This window comes from Gadus morhua, chromosome 13, assembly GCF_902167405.1.
Source record: "Gadus morhua chromosome 13, gadMor3.0, whole genome shotgun sequence".
Lineage (NCBI taxonomy): Eukaryota > Metazoa > Chordata > Actinopteri > Gadiformes > Gadidae > Gadus > Gadus morhua.
In genome coordinates, this window is record NC_044060.1 from 9,042,718 (window position 1) to 9,060,217 (window position 17,500).

At 48.8% G+C, this 17,500-nt stretch overlaps 1 protein-coding gene across 3 annotated transcripts in view; it reads right to left on the reverse strand.

Moving 5' to 3' along the window:
- Positions 1-17,500, reverse strand: part of cacna2d2a (calcium channel, voltage-dependent, alpha 2/delta subunit 2a) — a 131,365-nt gene that overhangs the window by 15,939 nt on the left and 97,926 nt on the right. For all 3 annotated transcript variants that reach the window (XM_030375627.1, XM_030375629.1, XM_030375628.1), the window contains 6 exons: positions 10,679-10,729; positions 9,888-9,987; positions 8,122-8,283; positions 6,880-6,990; positions 5,578-5,656; positions 2,460-2,509 (listed from right to left, as the gene is read on the reverse strand). In XM_030375627.1, coding sequence (XP_030231487.1) covers positions 2,460-2,509; positions 5,578-5,656; positions 6,880-6,990; positions 8,122-8,283; positions 9,888-9,987; positions 10,679-10,729 — 553 coding nt within the window. The remainder of the gene's footprint in view (positions 1-2,459; positions 2,510-5,577; positions 5,657-6,879; positions 6,991-8,121; positions 8,284-9,887; positions 9,988-10,678; positions 10,730-17,500) is intronic.

The window sequence follows — 17,500 nt, forward strand, 5'->3', positions numbered from 1 at the left end:
ATTCCTGATGATATGCTATTGGCAAAACTATTGAATGCGTGATTCCCCCCCCCACCCCCGCGCCCAGCCCCCCCCCCCCCCCCCCCCACATCACCAGCAAGGCAAACACAAAGCCATGAGGAGGCCGCGCCCAAAACCGCTCCCATAACGGCCAGCCAGAAAGGAGACTGATTGCGCTGTCTGGATCAGATGCTTTTTTAGGGCATCCTTAAAATAATTTGTGCTCGATTCCTTGGAACAGTTTTCCGTGCCTTGCTGGCAGTTGATGTGTTACACACAGCGTAATCTAGGACCCAGCAGTCCTGCTATGTTACAGCAGAACCTCTGATCCAGCAGTCCTGCTATGTTACAGCAGAACCTCTGATCCAGCAGTCCTGCTATGTTAAAGCAGCATGATTCGTGGTAATAGCTTATTGTGTATTTCTATAGTGGCCAGTCTCTGCAGTGTTGATTTAAAACCTTTACAGACAAATACTACTTCGTACAGCCAAGTGTCTTGATTGTACAGCCACCTACGCGGCTCTACAATAAACGTGTCACTACATTCATCGGTTTTGCCACGGAAAGTAAGCCGTTGTCATAGTCTGACCCCTTGACACGTCCTTCTATGCATTTCCCTTCACATCCAAAACAGTCGTGCTGCGGGAACACATGCTGCTATTCCAGCGTTGCGCTTTTGACCGGTTGTTATTGATCGCCTCAACTCCGAGGTGCAGACAGGCGTAACCTATTCTATTATTAGCAGGCTAAGAGTCCGCTTTAATACGCCACAGGGAGATATTCCATCAGGACAATGACAGCCAGACCTTTTCGCGGGATGCGGGGGAAAATGTTCCGCCCCGCTCGCACGGCCTACACAACATAAAAGTCAGGAAGCGGAGCTGTGAGGCTGATGGGGACCGCAGAGAGGCATGGCGGATTCCAGCCGTTACACTCTATACATTAATTACACGCTTGTGTATCTGTAATATCCCCCCCCCCCCCCCCCTCCCTCCCCCAACCCCCAACCTGGGTTCAGTCACAGCTCTCATTCCAAGAAAATAATTCAAGCTCCTAAATGTTTCTCAGGACAATCACCCAGGATGCATTGTGGGGCAGTCAGCTACAGCGCCACTGCTCCCTCTGTATCCTGGCTCGGCTGCCGTCCCATAACACCTGCATCTAGGTCAGAGCGGAACGGATCGGCCCGCCAACACAGCGGCCGAAACAATCAGGGGTACTCCGTCCCGTCGCACGCCGAGGAGACACAGCGATGTTCCACCTCTATGCCGTGTTGAAACAAGCCCTGCTTCTACAGGAGCAGGTCGAAGCGACCCTCAGTCCAAAGCCTTAAGAAGGTAATAATCAGGCTTAGCGGTGATAGCGTTGGACTCTTGATCCCGGGCCAGCCGCCGCTCACACCCCACTGGGCAGGTCTGAGCACCGGAACATTGGTGCCGTGACCCGGATTGGGAGTTAGCTTTATGGAGGCGCGCACAGCGGCGGTATAAAAACATCTTCCACACTAAATCTCCCCCACCGACTCCATAGAGGCCAGCCACATATAATGATAGGACATCTATCTTGTTTATTTTTATTATGACACTATATTTTCTATATAATCATGTTGTCAGTTGGGACAACAGAAGGAGACTGCCGAATAGCAGTGGAGCTTTATAACATCGCCCAGACACCCAGATGTCTAGAATATGTCTTAAATGTAACGGCAGAGTACTGGCACCTATAGAATACCTACAAGAGTAAGTGGCAGGTCTTGGATTATAAATATGCCAGAGTTAATGGAACAGCTGACAGTCTATTCCGGGGCCTCTGTAGGACATGGGTGGCTGAGGGTGGGGGTGGGTGTACCAACCTCTCACAGCCTGCAGCAACCTAGTCCATTTCTGCAGCTGGAATGAGGTTATCCCATGGGGCCCTTGAAAACTGGTAACACCTCAAGCGAAAAGAGAGACGGCAGGGCCTACTGTGTGCCAAGAGACGCTTTGTGTGTGTGTGTGTGTGTGTGCGTGTGTGTGTGTGTGTGTGTGTGTGTGTGTGTGTGTGTGTGTGTGTGTGTGTGTGTGTGTGTGTGTGTGTGTGTGTGTGTGTGTGTGTGTGTGTGTCTGTGTGTCTGTGTGTCTGTGTGTGTGAGATGCTGGGGGAAGTGGTTGGGAGAAATGTATGGATGAAGGATGAAACAAGGGGTGGAGCTTCCCAAGTGGGACATTTCTTATTGTAATCTCTCAATCTAAAGCCACGTCCCAAAACGTTTCCCCGTGTACCCTGGTTCGGGGACATTTACAGCCGTATCCCTCCCCATCAGCAGGATCACCATCAAAAGAATATACGTGGACGGTGCTGAACATAGCATGATGAACCTAGAATGAACTTCCAGGTTCGCTCATTATACGAGCACATCGTTAAACGTGCACATCATCGTACGTGCGCGCAGCGCTGTACGTGCGCGCTCGGCCTCTTACCTGGGTGTTGATTCGAATGGCGCCGATGGAAGGAATTTCAAAGTAGTAGCCTGAAATGGAAATGAGAAGAACGTTAAATGTCAGCCCCCAGGTAGCCGACCGGGCGGGTGGGGGGAGGGGCTCCACCGCTAACGGGTGGAGCAGCCGACGCTGGCTCCTCCCCCAGCGGGCTGTCAGCCGAGGGACTTCTCATCTACATGCACGCCCCCGGTCGCCCTCGACGACGACGTGGGCGGCAGGTTGAGAGGACGCCGAGCCCCGAGCGCCCCCGCTGATTGGGGAGGGAGGGAGGGCGAGCAGCCGGGTCGATGGCACTGTGTTTATACCAAGGGCTGGGGAACGGACGCCGGGACGGAGGCCCTGATAGGAGGCCGAGACGGAGGCCCTGTTTAGAGGCTGAGACGGCCTTCATTACGGCAAGAACTTACTCATTTGCTTGTTGAGACACGCAGGCATTCAGATGTAGACACGTACACACACACACAAACACGTACACACACACACACACACAAACACACAAATATATCGTACATTCATAAACTAAAGAATAGGTAAGCACAAGTCAGTGGGTGTAGATAAATATAAGTGATTATCACACGGGTCTTCTCAATGCCGTGGAACGCTCCGTTCACTTGCATTGGCCCTTCACAACTTCCAGCGGTGAATTATCAAATATAATTCTAAGTTAATTTAGAAGTATAATTGACTGCTGACAAAGAAAACAAAGGATTTTTTGCCTCTAATGACGTCTTTGGTATCACTCCACAAGTAGTCCGGTAACTTGTCAACCCCAGCATCTTCAGTTGCTAAGCGACATCAACGTCTTTGGCGGACTATTTCTCTGCTGATCAACACTACGAATGCTGGTAACAAATAAATTGTAAAAAGACACACCATGTGAAGGTATTTTTTCGTTTTGGCAAGTAGCCGTGTAATAAGCGGGATAATGTATAAAACGTCGCCGGTCATTACCGAAAATAAGCCCCTTCAGGGCGAAGCAAGACACATCCGCTGCGCGTCGGTGTCCTGTTCGCCCTGTCTGGGCTTATTTTCCCGATAATGACTGGCGTTCTATACATCATCCCTTACGTAATTATAGCTTGCGACACAATGTCATAGTACTCATTTGTATTGCAAGGGTAGATGTCTAGCGTTCAACACTGGGTTTCTGTTCGTTGATAGTGGTCTTAGATGAGGTAGGTAGCGCTGGGTAATGATTGAGCAATTTCAAAGGTACTTTTAAAAGCTTGTTTAATGTTGATAATGAGGACATGAGTCTGAACGATTATAAGCTTATATGTAAATGGATTAAAGGATTTCGACAATGACCAGATGTAAATCAGCCATGGTTTTTCTTCACCTCACGTGAATGCACTTTCTGAAATTGGGCGTTTGGCGAGCCAATGGTGCCCACAAACGAGCCAGTCCACAGGTTTAGATTCTGTGTGTACACGCCACTGCGCTTCCTCACCGATTTGGAGACTTTGATGTGTGCAGTTTTTGCACTATTGGAGAAAACGACCTGGCCAGGGCAGATACAGCTCTAGGGCTGCTAAACATTGAGGGCTTTGAGTTGAACCAAAATCATGGCAGAGTTACATCTCGAACATAGACCAGATCAACAATTAATTGAGGGTCCTGGCAAACCGGCAAAGCCCTCCAAGTAATCGCAAATCAATAGGTTCTGATTAATGTAAGTGGCCATTTTGATTTAAATTAGTTCATAAAAAAGGGTAAACATTTGATTGGGGATTGAGGTCATTAGTGTTCTAATTATTTAATTAAGAAATTAGAATAACACTGACCCTTTCCACCGGATACTGGACACTTTATTGTGAATACTTGAGACCCAAAGAAAATTTAATTTCAAAGCTGCCTCCTATTTCAAAACGTGTGTCTCTTTTCATTTGATTTAGACTCCTTGTCCCCCACAGCTAAATGTCAGAGATGGATTGAGGAGAGAGCGTGAAATATGTGGAACACACAAGCCAGACAAAAGCACAACGCTACGTGTGTATGTGTTTGTGTGTCTGTGTGTGTGTACACCTGTGTGTGTGTGTGTGTGTGTGTGTGTGTGTGTGTACACCTGTATCTGTGTGTGTGTGTGTACACACCTGTGTGTGTGTGTGTGTGTACATCTGTGTGTGTGTGTGGGTGTACACTTATGTGTTTGTGTACACCTGTGTGTGAGTGTGTGTGTGTGTGTGTGTGTGTGTGTGTGTGTACACTTGTGTGTGTTTACCTGTGTGTGCATGTGTGCCCCTGTGTGTGTATACCCCTGTTTGTCTGTGTGTGTGTGTCTGTGTACGACTGTGTATCACGTTGTTGTTCTAATCCGTGTTGATGTCACGGTTGAAGGGGTCCGAGCCCTGGCGTGGGGACCCCTGTGTGCTAGTGATAGCACACAGTGGTCCCTGGGTGGGGCCCTGGGTGCTCCTGATACTGCTAGCATGTAATAAGCATCTTAAGGCCGGGGGACCGCTCCGCTGAGGCCGCTGCCCGGCTGACGCCATTGTCTCCTCCTGGCAGCGCTGTCCGTGGCGGGGTTATCATCACAGCCGCTGCGCTACGGACTCCTAATCCCCCCCTCCCGTTTCCCAGCCTGGAAATCACCCGGCCGCCAGGCTCCGGCGGCTAATTAATACCGACTTCTGGGGCGGTACTTCAGAGCAATGGCGGCCGGCTTAACGGCTGAGTGCTGGGAGCCGCCAACAGACACTTGGAAGCGGACGGTTTGTAGTTTGGGGTTTTTTAGTTTTTGTCACTAGAAAGCCCACTGTCTGTTTAGATAGGGGTTGATGTGGGGCCGGTATGTGTCAGACACACCACTAGGGGGGCCGTAGGGTTAATAATTATGGCAGGGTGATAATAGGATGTCAATTCAAGTGCCTCAGCAGTTAGGCACTAGACAAGTGGTATAGGGTTAGATGGGAGGATGCCCCATGCACAAAAAACACACTGTGTTTACAAGGTTACAAAACACAGTGTGGGACCCATTCAAACATCTGAACACACACACACACACACACACACACACACACACACACACACACACACACACACACACACACACACACACACACACACACACACACACACACACACTAAAGTCGATCACCTTTGTTTGCACAAGCGATCCACTGCAAAGGGGTGACGTCATAGTTGTGCTGTCCAACAGAGAAGGTAAACACACGCACCTGGAAGGAGAAAGACAGGAGCAACAAGTGAGATACGGGTCGCACAGAGAGAGAGCGAGAGACACAGAGACAGACAGACGGACAGAGACAGAGAAGGAGAGACGGAGACAGGGGGACAGAGACAGATAGAGAGGGAGAGTGACAGAGACAGAGACAGTTTCCTAGACAGGGACAGAGAGAGAGACACAGACACAGGGAGAGACAGAGACAGAGAGAGACAGATCTGGGCTACGCCTGGAGGGCCCTCGTCAGAGAGGCTGAGCAACAACAGCTTCAGATGAGGCTCCTCCTGGACATTAATGAGTTCAGTGTTGTGTGACAATAATGGACAAATCCCGAATATCCATCTAATGCAGACACAAGGGCTCGCCGGCTCCCCGGTCGCTTTGTAAGCTGCTAGCTCGCGCACAGACAGTGTGAGAGAGTTGTCAGACAGCAGATTACCGCTAAATGACAGGCGCCGCCATGAGGGAGCTACATGCTAATGGCTATGACAATCCGTATCAAACAGGGCTAAAACACTTTGCGATGGGCTGGAACAGCACCCAACGCCCCTAATGAATGAAATAAGCTATATATGTATACATATATATATATATATATATATATATATATGTGTAGCATAGCTATAAATGCTAATGGTGGTGGACAGCAGAGAGTTGGCTTGAAGCGTGGCTAAGACATCCATCCAATGTCTAAAGGGCCGCTGTATAAAGACCTGAATGGAGGAAGCCATCTTGGACATTATGCACACAGATGTGAAGGCTGGCGTTTCTGACAGCCTCAACAATGGTCGACATTGTCAGCGGAACAAAGTGACAGACCGAGAGAGAGAGAGAGAGAGAGAGAGTGGTGAGAGAGAGAGAGTGGGTGAGAGAGAGAGAGAGAGAGAGAGAGAGAGAGAGAGTGGGTGAGAGAGAGAGAGAGAGAGAGAGAGAGAGAGAGAGAGAGAGAGAGTGGGTGAGAGAGAGAGAGAGAGAGAGAGAGAGAGAGAGAGTGGGGAGAGAGAGAGAGAGAGAGAGAGAGAGAGAGAGAGAGAGAGAGAGAGAGAGAGAGAGAGAGAGAGGTGAGAGAGAGAGAGAGAGAGAGAGAGAGAGAGAGAGAGAGAGAGAGAGAGAGAGAGAGAGAGAGGGCTTGGGGGAATGCGCGCACGTGTGTCAGTCAGTCTGTCCGGGGAGGAGAGTGGCCGGATTGAGGGAGGAGGGTGTCACTGCGGCCCTCACCGTTTTGTTGGGCCAGTTGTACTTCTCAAAGATGTCTTGGGCGCGGTCCTCCCCTCCGTCGGTGAACATCATGATCATCTTGTTGCAGAAGGCCCTGGGGGCGGTGGTCTCCTGGGGGGGAGAGAGGGGAGAGAGGGGAGAGAGGGGAGGGTAGAGAGTGAAAAGAGAAAGGAGGGAAAGTACAGAGTCGGTTCTCCGGCGGCGAGTCCGCGCTGGAAGCCCCCGCTCGGCGCTGCGTCGCCGCGCGGGGAACTCAGAGGAGGTTTCACCGCCGCACGCCAGCACGGGGGAGGCGGCGGCGGAAAGCATTCAGCTCCGACGACAGGGGGCGGCTGCAGGCTCCATCGCTCCACCCGCCCCCCCTCCATCCATCCATCCATCCATCCATCCATCCATCCATCCATCCCCCCTCACAGCCCCACCCCACCCACCCGTCCCCCGCAGCCCCCTGTGCCTGCCTCCCCGACAGCTGCCATTGATATGCAGGCCAGCGGCACGTCACTTTGACAAGATTCTAATAAAGATAAATAAGGCCCCCCCCCCCCCCCCCCCCCCCCCAAAAAAAAAGAAAAAGCTGCCTTTTGATAATTTATTTTTTCTCCATTATTCTGCTAGCAATCAAGGGGCCGGGAGGCTGGGCAGACTGCAGACGGCCATTAAAAACGGCTTTATACATTTACCACGTTGGCTGAGCCATGGAGGGAGAGAGGGAGGGAGGGGAGCTGGGGGTGTGAGGGGGGGGGGGGGGGGGGGCTGCCACGACTTGGCTCTGTGCCTCCCCAGCCCACCGGTGGAATATAAAGTGTCCTGCGGCTGATCCACCCTCCTCTGGCCTCCGCTCATCAATCATCCCATCAGCAGCCATTAGGAGCGCCGCGTGCCTCGGAGTAGCTGCGCCCGAGACGGCACCACCTGTGAAGCCCCCCCCCCTCGCCCCCCCCCCCCCCCCCCCCCTCCTTCCGGCCTCCTTCCCACTCCGTCCCCCCGAGTCGTGACTCAGTCTTCATGAGTCGTGACTCAGTCGTCACGGCGATGTGCCGGCCCTTGAGCACCTAGTCCGGGGCGAGACGTAACCGCCGCCAACGTGACGTCCGCCCATCAGATGAGTGGCATTGTGTTGAGAGAGGAGATGCTTTCACTCCTCTCCCACCACAGGCGGATTTAATAAAAACCTCGCCTGAACTCATTTGTGCAACCTAGACGTCGTGGACCCCCAGCCCCCTAAAGTACGCCCGCGCTTACGTTGAGGAGCTGCTCGAAGGCGAAGGTGAAGCCAGACTTGTAGTCCGTGGTTCCTTTGGCCTGCATGTGAAAGACCGCCTCCTTGAAGATCTTTTTGTTGCGGATGTTGGCTTGGACCAGGTTCTTGAAGCAGGGAACCAGGGCCTCTGCCTTTTCGCTGAACTAGGGGGAAACACAAACACACACAGACGCATCACTCCCAAAACCGTGTGCCGTCTCACACAACCTTATTCTGTTAAATCGTTAGATCGTACTTTTCTGTATTTGTTCATTCAGTTTTTCTTTATGTTCTCTATGCTTCCCCATGGCTGCTGTGTACCCTGCTGTCTTTATTTCTACACACAGTATGTGTGGCTGTGTGTGTATGCATGCGTGGTGTGCGGTTGTGTGCAGATGGGCACTGCCCTTTGCCTCTGAGCCTGGCAGTAAACAGTGCTAATTACAACACTGCACACAAAGAACAGGTGTAGCTCAAATGCCATGGCAGAGCCTGGAACAGGAAGTCTGCCAAGGTAATATAGCCTGTCTCATCTCATACACCACATTAGCCTAAGACAGTGTGGAATCTGCGTCTGGATGTGGGTTTGTTCATTTGTCATATTTTGTCCCACAATGCATATATGTTGCATTTACTTGTATGTACTTTACAATAATGGTCTCTGTGAACTGTGTATGGATGTGGTGCAGAATTGTACTCATCTAAATATATATTCAGTGTGTGTTAGACATTCTGTCTCATTGTGTCGCCGACAAAACAACATTTGTGTCGATTTGAAGGTCATCTTCAATCTTCATCATCTCTCCGGGTTTTCGAATGCATCGTGTAAAATAGGCAAGAAGAAAAGTTGCAGTTGCGTGTCGAGATTGTCACAGATGGAAATGAAAATGTATAATTTGGATCGGAAACGCTGTTTTGTCGGCGTACTTAGTGTTGGCGTGGGAGAAGAAAGGATTTCCACAGGGGCCTTTAATTCAACGGCAGGCGAGTTTCGTCGCATTTGCATGTTCTATACAATAACCTCCAGACATATACTTTATTTTTAAATAAGGCCACAAACTACAGCAAAAATTGACCTGTAAATTACAGCTCAGACCTTAGCTATTGTTGCGGTAGATCATTGCGACGGTAACCAGCTAGCAAACTATATTGCCGTATATCTCATTGTGTGTCTCTGTAAGCCATTACTCTGAAGGAGTTTACCCTGGTGTTCCGACCCAGATTAACACAACCAATTCGTTGCTTTTAGAGCCAGGATTTAGAGCCATACACTGCCTAAAAGCAATGGATTATGGGGGATTACCTAAGCAAGTCTCCAAATAGGGCTAGCAAATCATTTGCTCTGTACGAATGTGTGTGTGTGTGTGTTTGCATATAAGTGAAAGAAAAATAAAGAGTTATGGTGTGTCTGAGTGAGGGAGTTACTAATAGACAATTTGAATACAAACTGCCACAATTCCGTTAACACAATAGGGGGCTGTGCATTTCTGCACATGCACAGATGTACATATTGCTACATCTCCTAGCTGAAGATGCAATGTTTCTACAGGGCATGAAGCTAAATAAATACTACAACCTAAATATGTGATTAACATTGGTATTCAAAACAATAATTATATTTTGTGTTGTTGTTGCTGACGCTCGGCAGAGTGCATCAGTGTTTTCTGTACATACATACACAATGTATACAGTATATATATATGTAGATGAATGCATCTGTATGTACACAACACAATATACATGTTTATAGATGCACCGGGCGACTCACGCTGGCCACGTTCACGTAGTCGTCGTCAGTCAGAGTCTCCAGCATCTCCATCACAGACGCCTTCATCAGCTTCAGAGTGAGGCCGCTCACACTGCCACTCCTGAGGGCGGACGCACATCATACATCACACACACACACGAACACGCACACATACACACGCAAACGCACACACATAAGTAAACAGACGCACACCCACGTACACATGCACACACACACACATGCACACACACAGAAGGGCAAACAGACGCACACACATATACACACGCACGCACACACACAGAGGGGCGAACAGACGCACGCACACAAGTAGACACGCACACGCATACATACATGCACAAACGCACACACACACACAAACAAATACACACACACACACACACACACACACTCAAACACATGATAACGAGATAATTAAGAATACAAATTTACTTCTATCTCAATAATTTTAATGTAGTTGTATCAATCTCTTTCAATCAAAGCACATACAAACAAGGACACATATTGGATGTTAGCTTTAACCTTCACACCATGTAGCCTGATCCTACATCATTCATAGACATACACATGTCATTAAATACATTGATGATGTACTACTGTTTTATCCCCTTTTACTAATTTACATCAGGGCAACAGACAGACAGACAGTAGGCAGTTAGGAAGGGGAACAGCATTGGATCTGAGGCCACACCGACACACACCAACAGGGGGCACTAGCGGCCCTGTAAGAGAAGGACGAAGGTAAGGGAAGTGACCCCAGACAGAGGGCGTTGGCAGGGGAGGAGGATACTCACACATCGACTATGATCACCATGTCCTTTGGAGACGAAGCTCCTTGGATGTACCTGTGCAAAGACACACACACACACACACACACACACACACACACACACACACACACACACACACACACACACACACACACACACACACACACACAGACACACAAACAAACAGTCATAATTAGCTTTAATTTGTTTTCTTGATCTTTCCGAGGACAATGCACCAAATCATGGAGCCAAGACCCAGCTGTGATAATTCGGTCCTGCCACTTTGGCTACAACATTCTCAAATGGCTTAGGAGAGTTTGTAAGTTTAGCTTTTTCGTTTTGTTCGGGCTGGATCTGGCTCGGCTTCACGGTCGCCACACCCACATACATACCCTACCCTAACGTAACCACTGGATGACTGATGATGATTGCAATATTTTCAGTGGGCCCCTCAATGAGAAAATGCCAAAAATATATGGTAGCTCTGCATGTATAAATATCCAAGATCCGTCTAAATACCATTGGCCCTGTCTCACGGTGTGTCTGAGCTCCACTTAATACTGTCAGTAAAATGAGACTGTTAATTTGCTGTGTCTTTGACGACACAAATGATTTGCTTTGGCGGTGCCTTTGTCAAGGGGAAGACGCAAGCTGCTAAACACCATTAGGCTGCCACGGCAGAGCTCTCCCCGAAATAGGGCTGCTCTGGGTGTGTGTGTGTCAGCCCTGGCAGCACCGGGCCTAAAAGGCACAGACAGAACTGGGTAAGGAGGGAGGGTGGGAGGGTGGGAGGGCAGACATCTTGTTTGTTTACTGGAAGAGGCCCAAACGCAGCGTGAGTGCATGGTCGATAGACGGTGACATCCTAAAGGCAAAGCGAAAAATTCCGCCGCAAAATAAACGGCATTGAAAAAAATTTGCAGGAACGATTGAAAAAAAAAAGTCCATATTGACGGACGTTAAGTAGCACATCCAGGGGGAGGGTGAGGAGGTTGAGGGGCGGGGGGGGAGAGGAGGGTGAGGGGGATAGTGGGGGGGGGGGGGAGGCATAGCGGTCATGGAAGTGCTGGTTTGACATTCTAAGTGAGCCGTGTGAAACAGTGAGCAGCCATGGAAGGCAGAGCAACCATCAGGGGCTTTTCTTTCTGCTGATTATCAGCCTTTCCGCGGCCCAGACAGGCCAGCTGCCCGCCCGGCCAGAGAAGCTCTCTTCTTAAGCTGGGCCAACCCCCCCCCCCGCCCTACGAGGCCTTTTTGGAGGCTGCTCTCTCATTGGCAGACGCCACACCACAACCTGGCCGCAAACCTCCCCAGACCAGACCCACGCGGTTGTGATGCGTCTCTCGTCGCGCGCCGCCGCGGCTTGCTGGAAAACGACCCACACTCTCCCCCTTCCCCCCCCCCCCCCCCCCCCCCCCCCCAGCCCCCTAGACGGAGCAAGCGCTCGTCACCAGCCCTGGCGTGGCGCGATGCTGATTAACTGAGCATGCCCAGTGTGAGCGCTGGCAATAGGGTAGGCATGGGAGACAGAGAAAGAGAAGGGGGGTGGTGGCTGTGCTGGTGGTGGCGGTAGGGGTGGTGGTTGGGGAAAGAATCCAATTATTTTCAATAATAAAGAATGCCACATCAAAGCTGTAACTTCACGGCTCTCCACTACTGTGTGGCATATGAACTCCGGTTGGGGGGCCATGCGGCATATTGCCATGACTTTTTATCAATTTAATTACTGCAACCTTAATTTGAGGTAAGCGGGAAGGTTTGGAGAAAGGGAAGCAGGGACTCCACGGGGTGATGGCTTCATTCTGTGCAGTCGGTGTGGGGGATGGGGGGGGGGGGGGTGGAGTTCAGGGGTGGTTTCAAAGTGGTCAACGATGCGAGACAGAGGCTTGGTCCGAAGGCTGCCCACTTCTGCTCTCCACTCGGGCCCCGTAAACGGAAGGGCCCCCCCTGTCTGAAGACCCACTGAAAGATTTCATTAACTCTAGCAGACGGTTTATTTCTCATCGAGTGAGAGCAAATGGGGGGCTGCCGAAGAGAGCTCCCCGCGTTATTTTTCAAGGCGCTGAATGTTAATCATATAGCGATGCAGACTTTTATTAGCGAGTCATTAAGGGGTCATCTCCCGTCGCCTGCTGCAGCCATAAGATTCGACTAAATGCTAAACTAGCCTCTGGCCCCTATAAATGTACGGCCGCTGGGGAAAATATCAGTTTCAGTAAGACTGCCTCTCTTAAAATGCAAGATATAATTGATGTCAGTAATGGAGGTTCAGGGGGAAATGTGAGAGGAATGCTAGAGCAGGGGACAGAGTTAGAGTGAGGAGTGCTAGAGTGCCCGACTTTATCATATTCGGCCATATCTTGCTGCGTCGGGGAAAAGTTGGTTTTTGACTATTTTTCTACTGATTAAACTAGCATTAGTGTTTCGGAAAAAACACATGAGGATTAGAATGTGGATTCCACATTTTTCATCCCCTGGGCTGGCGTAACGATCGACAGATATGACGAATCTCGGTTCAAGGCGATTGCCGTACAGCGCTCCGCATTTTGACTCATGGATTCCAGATGTGTTGTTTCTGCATGGATTCCAGTCAGTAATTACCGCTCCGCTCTTGCCCACTGATGCCGATCTTTCCCTGTCATTACCCAGTCTCCCGCGTGCCAGGGCCAGGTGACGAGCAGATGGGCCTGGCTGGTGCTGAACTAGGACCGGTTGGCCCTCCCTCCAACCCTCTCCCAGCCCCCCCTCAGCACCACAGCCCTGTGATCAGGCACACCGCGGTCCATGTCTTCCCAGCCATGGACTAATTGAGTGGTGGGCGGTTTGGCCCTGTGCAGACTTTGGGTTATTGTAGTCCTTTTCATGTTTAGTTTTCTTGGATTCGGTTCATTCAAACTAAACTAAACACTAGTGCCTGAACCACGGCATGTTTCTATTAAACATAATGACTGGATTTGAAGGGCAGGATTAAGAGGACAAGGACTTTGGACCACTGACTATTAGTGGTCAGAGGTCTGGGATGACTAAAAAACTCTCTCTATCCCTTTTGAATAGTATACAGTAGTATATTTCCAATACTTTTGTAGCCGTAATGATAACTGTTATGGATTATCGATCAATAACAAGTATTGATAAATGTTTAGGATTTATATTATCATTTAGGCCGATACTATGAATAAATATATTGTAATGTAATAAAAAGTTACGATCAACTTATTGATGTTAAGGGTGGTCAGTAAGGCAAAACTGTACATAAAATGAGGAAACGTCGAATGCAACCATCTATATTGTCGCCCAAATCACCTCAGTCATATCACACCTAGCCAGACATGCATGCGAAAACACCGTATACCCACACCCACACCCACATCTTAACGCAACACCCAAACACCCACACAATGAACACACAATGGCACATTTCTGCCTTGGTGTAGCGATTATATTTCTGTCCCTTTTGCAGGCAAAGCGACCTCATTGGAATTCATGAAATAGTTTTATCGGAGCGCAGGGCTACAAGATCAATACAGTTACTGTGTTTCTACCGCCTGATTGTGCCTCGGCACATTGACCCGTTGGAAGCATCGTGGTGCATTACATGTGAATCAGGAATTACCCAGCAGATACACATTGGACACCGCACTGAACATTAAGTGGGTTAGGCATCACGACTGGAGCGCAAGCACGGCCTGTTGTTGCTCTGCATAGCCAGGGTTCGGCATGGGAGGATGCCTGCATTTCAACAAAATATTTTGCCCTGAACATACTGTAGGAGTTTTATTATTATGGCTTATCTATGGGATGAACGTATGTATACCTCTCCCCGTGGGCGCCATACATGCAGGCTGGGTACATTAGCAGTAAGAATACCCATACCTCATTTCGTTGTACTCTGCACAATGACAATAAAGTGAATCCAATCCAATCCAATCCATAGATTTATGTGTAAACTATGCAATTTTTGGTTATGTGTGTGTCCCGTTTGTGTGTGCTCGCATGTGTGTCTGTGTTTGTGTGTCTACCTATCTTGGAGTTTAAAAGTATGCTTTGGTTTATTTTGCGTCAATAGCCTTATTATTTTATGGACTGCTGCCCTCTTAGTGTGGCTCTGAATGTGGCAGCTGAAAAAGATCGAATTAAGATAAAAATATAGGAGACTTGGGCTGGGAGAGCCAGCATGGGAGATATTGTCTGCTTTTCTTCCTCCTCTGGTTGATTATTGAAGGGCTCGATTCCAAGAATGCATTTCCATATTTTCTCAGAAGAGGGCCAAGAGGTCCAACTTTTTAAGGGACAGTTAAGGGAATTTTATGGTCACACAAAATATATTTCTACATAAAAAAAAGTATACATTGATAATCTTACATACCTCTAAACAGACAGCGTATACTGATATGATGAGAATGTTGCTGTTGTTTTAGTTGATATGTCATACCAGTAACTTAGGAGGACACAAATGTTTCCATTCTCTAGGTCAGAGTCACATGAATGATTTAGCTCGGCTGGTTCGTAACTTTAAAAAATTCGGAGCATCATTGTGAAACAGTAATAGTATTTTTGTATGTCGGGGGGACTGGACAGGCCTTGAAGAAGATGAGACCACCAGACCCTTTTTACGACAACATATTCAACAGGGGGGGCTCCAACCTTCATGGACTTACCAGTGGCCATATTTACTGAGAAGGTGCATTGACTTTTCTCAGAAATCAATAAGTGATATAGTCTGCATGTGGGAGCAAACCTGGCCAGTAATAGGATCTTTGCAACGCTTGGCTAACAGGACTCCATGGCTGTCTCTCCATTGCTATCTCATCCCGGTCACCCTCTATCTCTCCCCCTCGCTCTCTGTCTTGCTCTATCGCCCTCAGTCTTGCCTCCCTTCGCCCTCTTCTCTGCGCTCTCTGGGATAACGCGAACAGACATTATAATGGATGATTGTTAATAATTAATGTCAGAGCAATCTGAGGCAATTAAGTGTGTTGACTGGACCCTTAATTTTTCTTGGGGATGTTAGGGGGACAGAGTGAGAGAGAGAGAGCGAGAGCGAGAGAGAGAGAGAGAGAGACCTTCTCTATGCTGATCTCCCTGCACGCATTCCATCAGAGGCGGGGTGGCCCATCCCTGGCCCAGACCACTTATCCGTCCCAGGGACCATGTCAGTGTTGGACCACAAACTGACCGGGCATGCTGGTTCTTGGCTCTCCTCTTGACACACTGCTTTGGTAAAGCCATGACTTAAGACTCGCTGCCAGCACTGGCAAGCCTAGGAGCGCTGTTGTCTGTTATTATTGTTATTACATTTTCCTGTGGCCAGGGATCACGGCTAACCGAACGTGAGGGTCTATCGTGTCCGAGTGTTAGTGAGGGTTTGGCCTCCAGAAAAGAGGCTGTCAAAAGAGTTGTCTGGGGACACAACGTGTTAAGAGTATGAAGTGACGCGGTTTGACCTGAAACTCAGTGGCGCTCCGTGTGCCTGGCCAATCAGCGCGCCAGCCTTATGTTGCTAAGCAACAGCACAACAGAACCCCCCAAAAACATGTGATGGGACTTAGGTCCATGCAGGTGTAAAGGCGTTGCAGAAAGGACAAAATAAAATAAAAACAGGATTACCTTTAGAGTAAGGTCCACGGGTTATTTATTTTATTTTAATAAATGTGTACTTGCTGACCAAAGCATGCGTTTCTCAAGATTAAGTAGCTGACAAATTCCTCTTCCCTGTTTCCAGGTACTGGCCTTCCCCCGACACCACTGAAGCATGCGTAGCGAAACAATCCTCTGTTGTGCCTCAGCTGAACAGTTGAAACGAAAATAAGACAAAAGCCTTAGTTAAACATCTCATGTATATAAACACCATCTTTCTATTTTCCAATTTCAGTTTGTTGTTTCTCACCCCCCCCCCCCCCCCCCCCCCCCCTCCCCGAAGCAATTCCCAGGTTCGATTAACCATTAATATTTTCTGTGTATTCTTTTGTCCCGTTCGGTGCGTCGCCCTATCTGGCAGAGCAGCGCTGGTGGAGCCTGTGTTTCTTTGGTGTTCACTTAATTAGATTGTCAGGTAACACCTCGTTAAGCCCAGTGCTTAGGGACACACCGCTCTGTTCACCAGCGTCTTCCGTAAACCTCAACATCCATTTAACCCAGAAAGGAGAAGACGCCAAGGAAACCAGCATACTACTCACCGCATTTCTGTGTGACTTGACACACTTTTTAAAAAAAAATTGGAGGATTTGGAGGATATCTACTAGTTTAGACACGTTCCTGAGAGGAGGATACAGGATCTCCCCTTTTTTGTCGTACAAAGCCGTCTAATTGTGTCTGAACTGGTTACCGCAAAGCCCAAAACCAGTCTGTTCTTGGACAGGGATTGGGAAAAAAAAAGGGTCTGCCCTCTCCGGCCTTCTTTTGTGTGTGTTTCTGTTTGTGTGTTTGGGGGTCCAGGTTGTGTCCAGACCTGCACGTTAGCCAGCATCCTAGCAGTGATCGCCCTCTATTAGACAATGTCAGACAATGTAATACATATATATATAGCACCCGTATCTTGTTTTGTCCTTGTAGAGGGAAAAAATATATTTTTACCATGGTCACTTTATGAGATAAATGAAGACGGTGTCAGGGAGAAACGTTCTTGGCCCGAAATTCAGAAACTCAATGCCCTGTTCGGCGCTGGGGCCAAAAGGGAAACAAAAGTCCAGGAGAAAAAAACAACAACTCTATAGGAGCACCAACACCAGCCAACATTCCCCACACAAAGCCACTGCCTTTCACATCAGTGTGCTTAGTCACAAACCCATCAAATCTGTGAAGCTGTTTTTAGGAAGACAATAGGAAATAATTAGGGTAAAGAAAAAA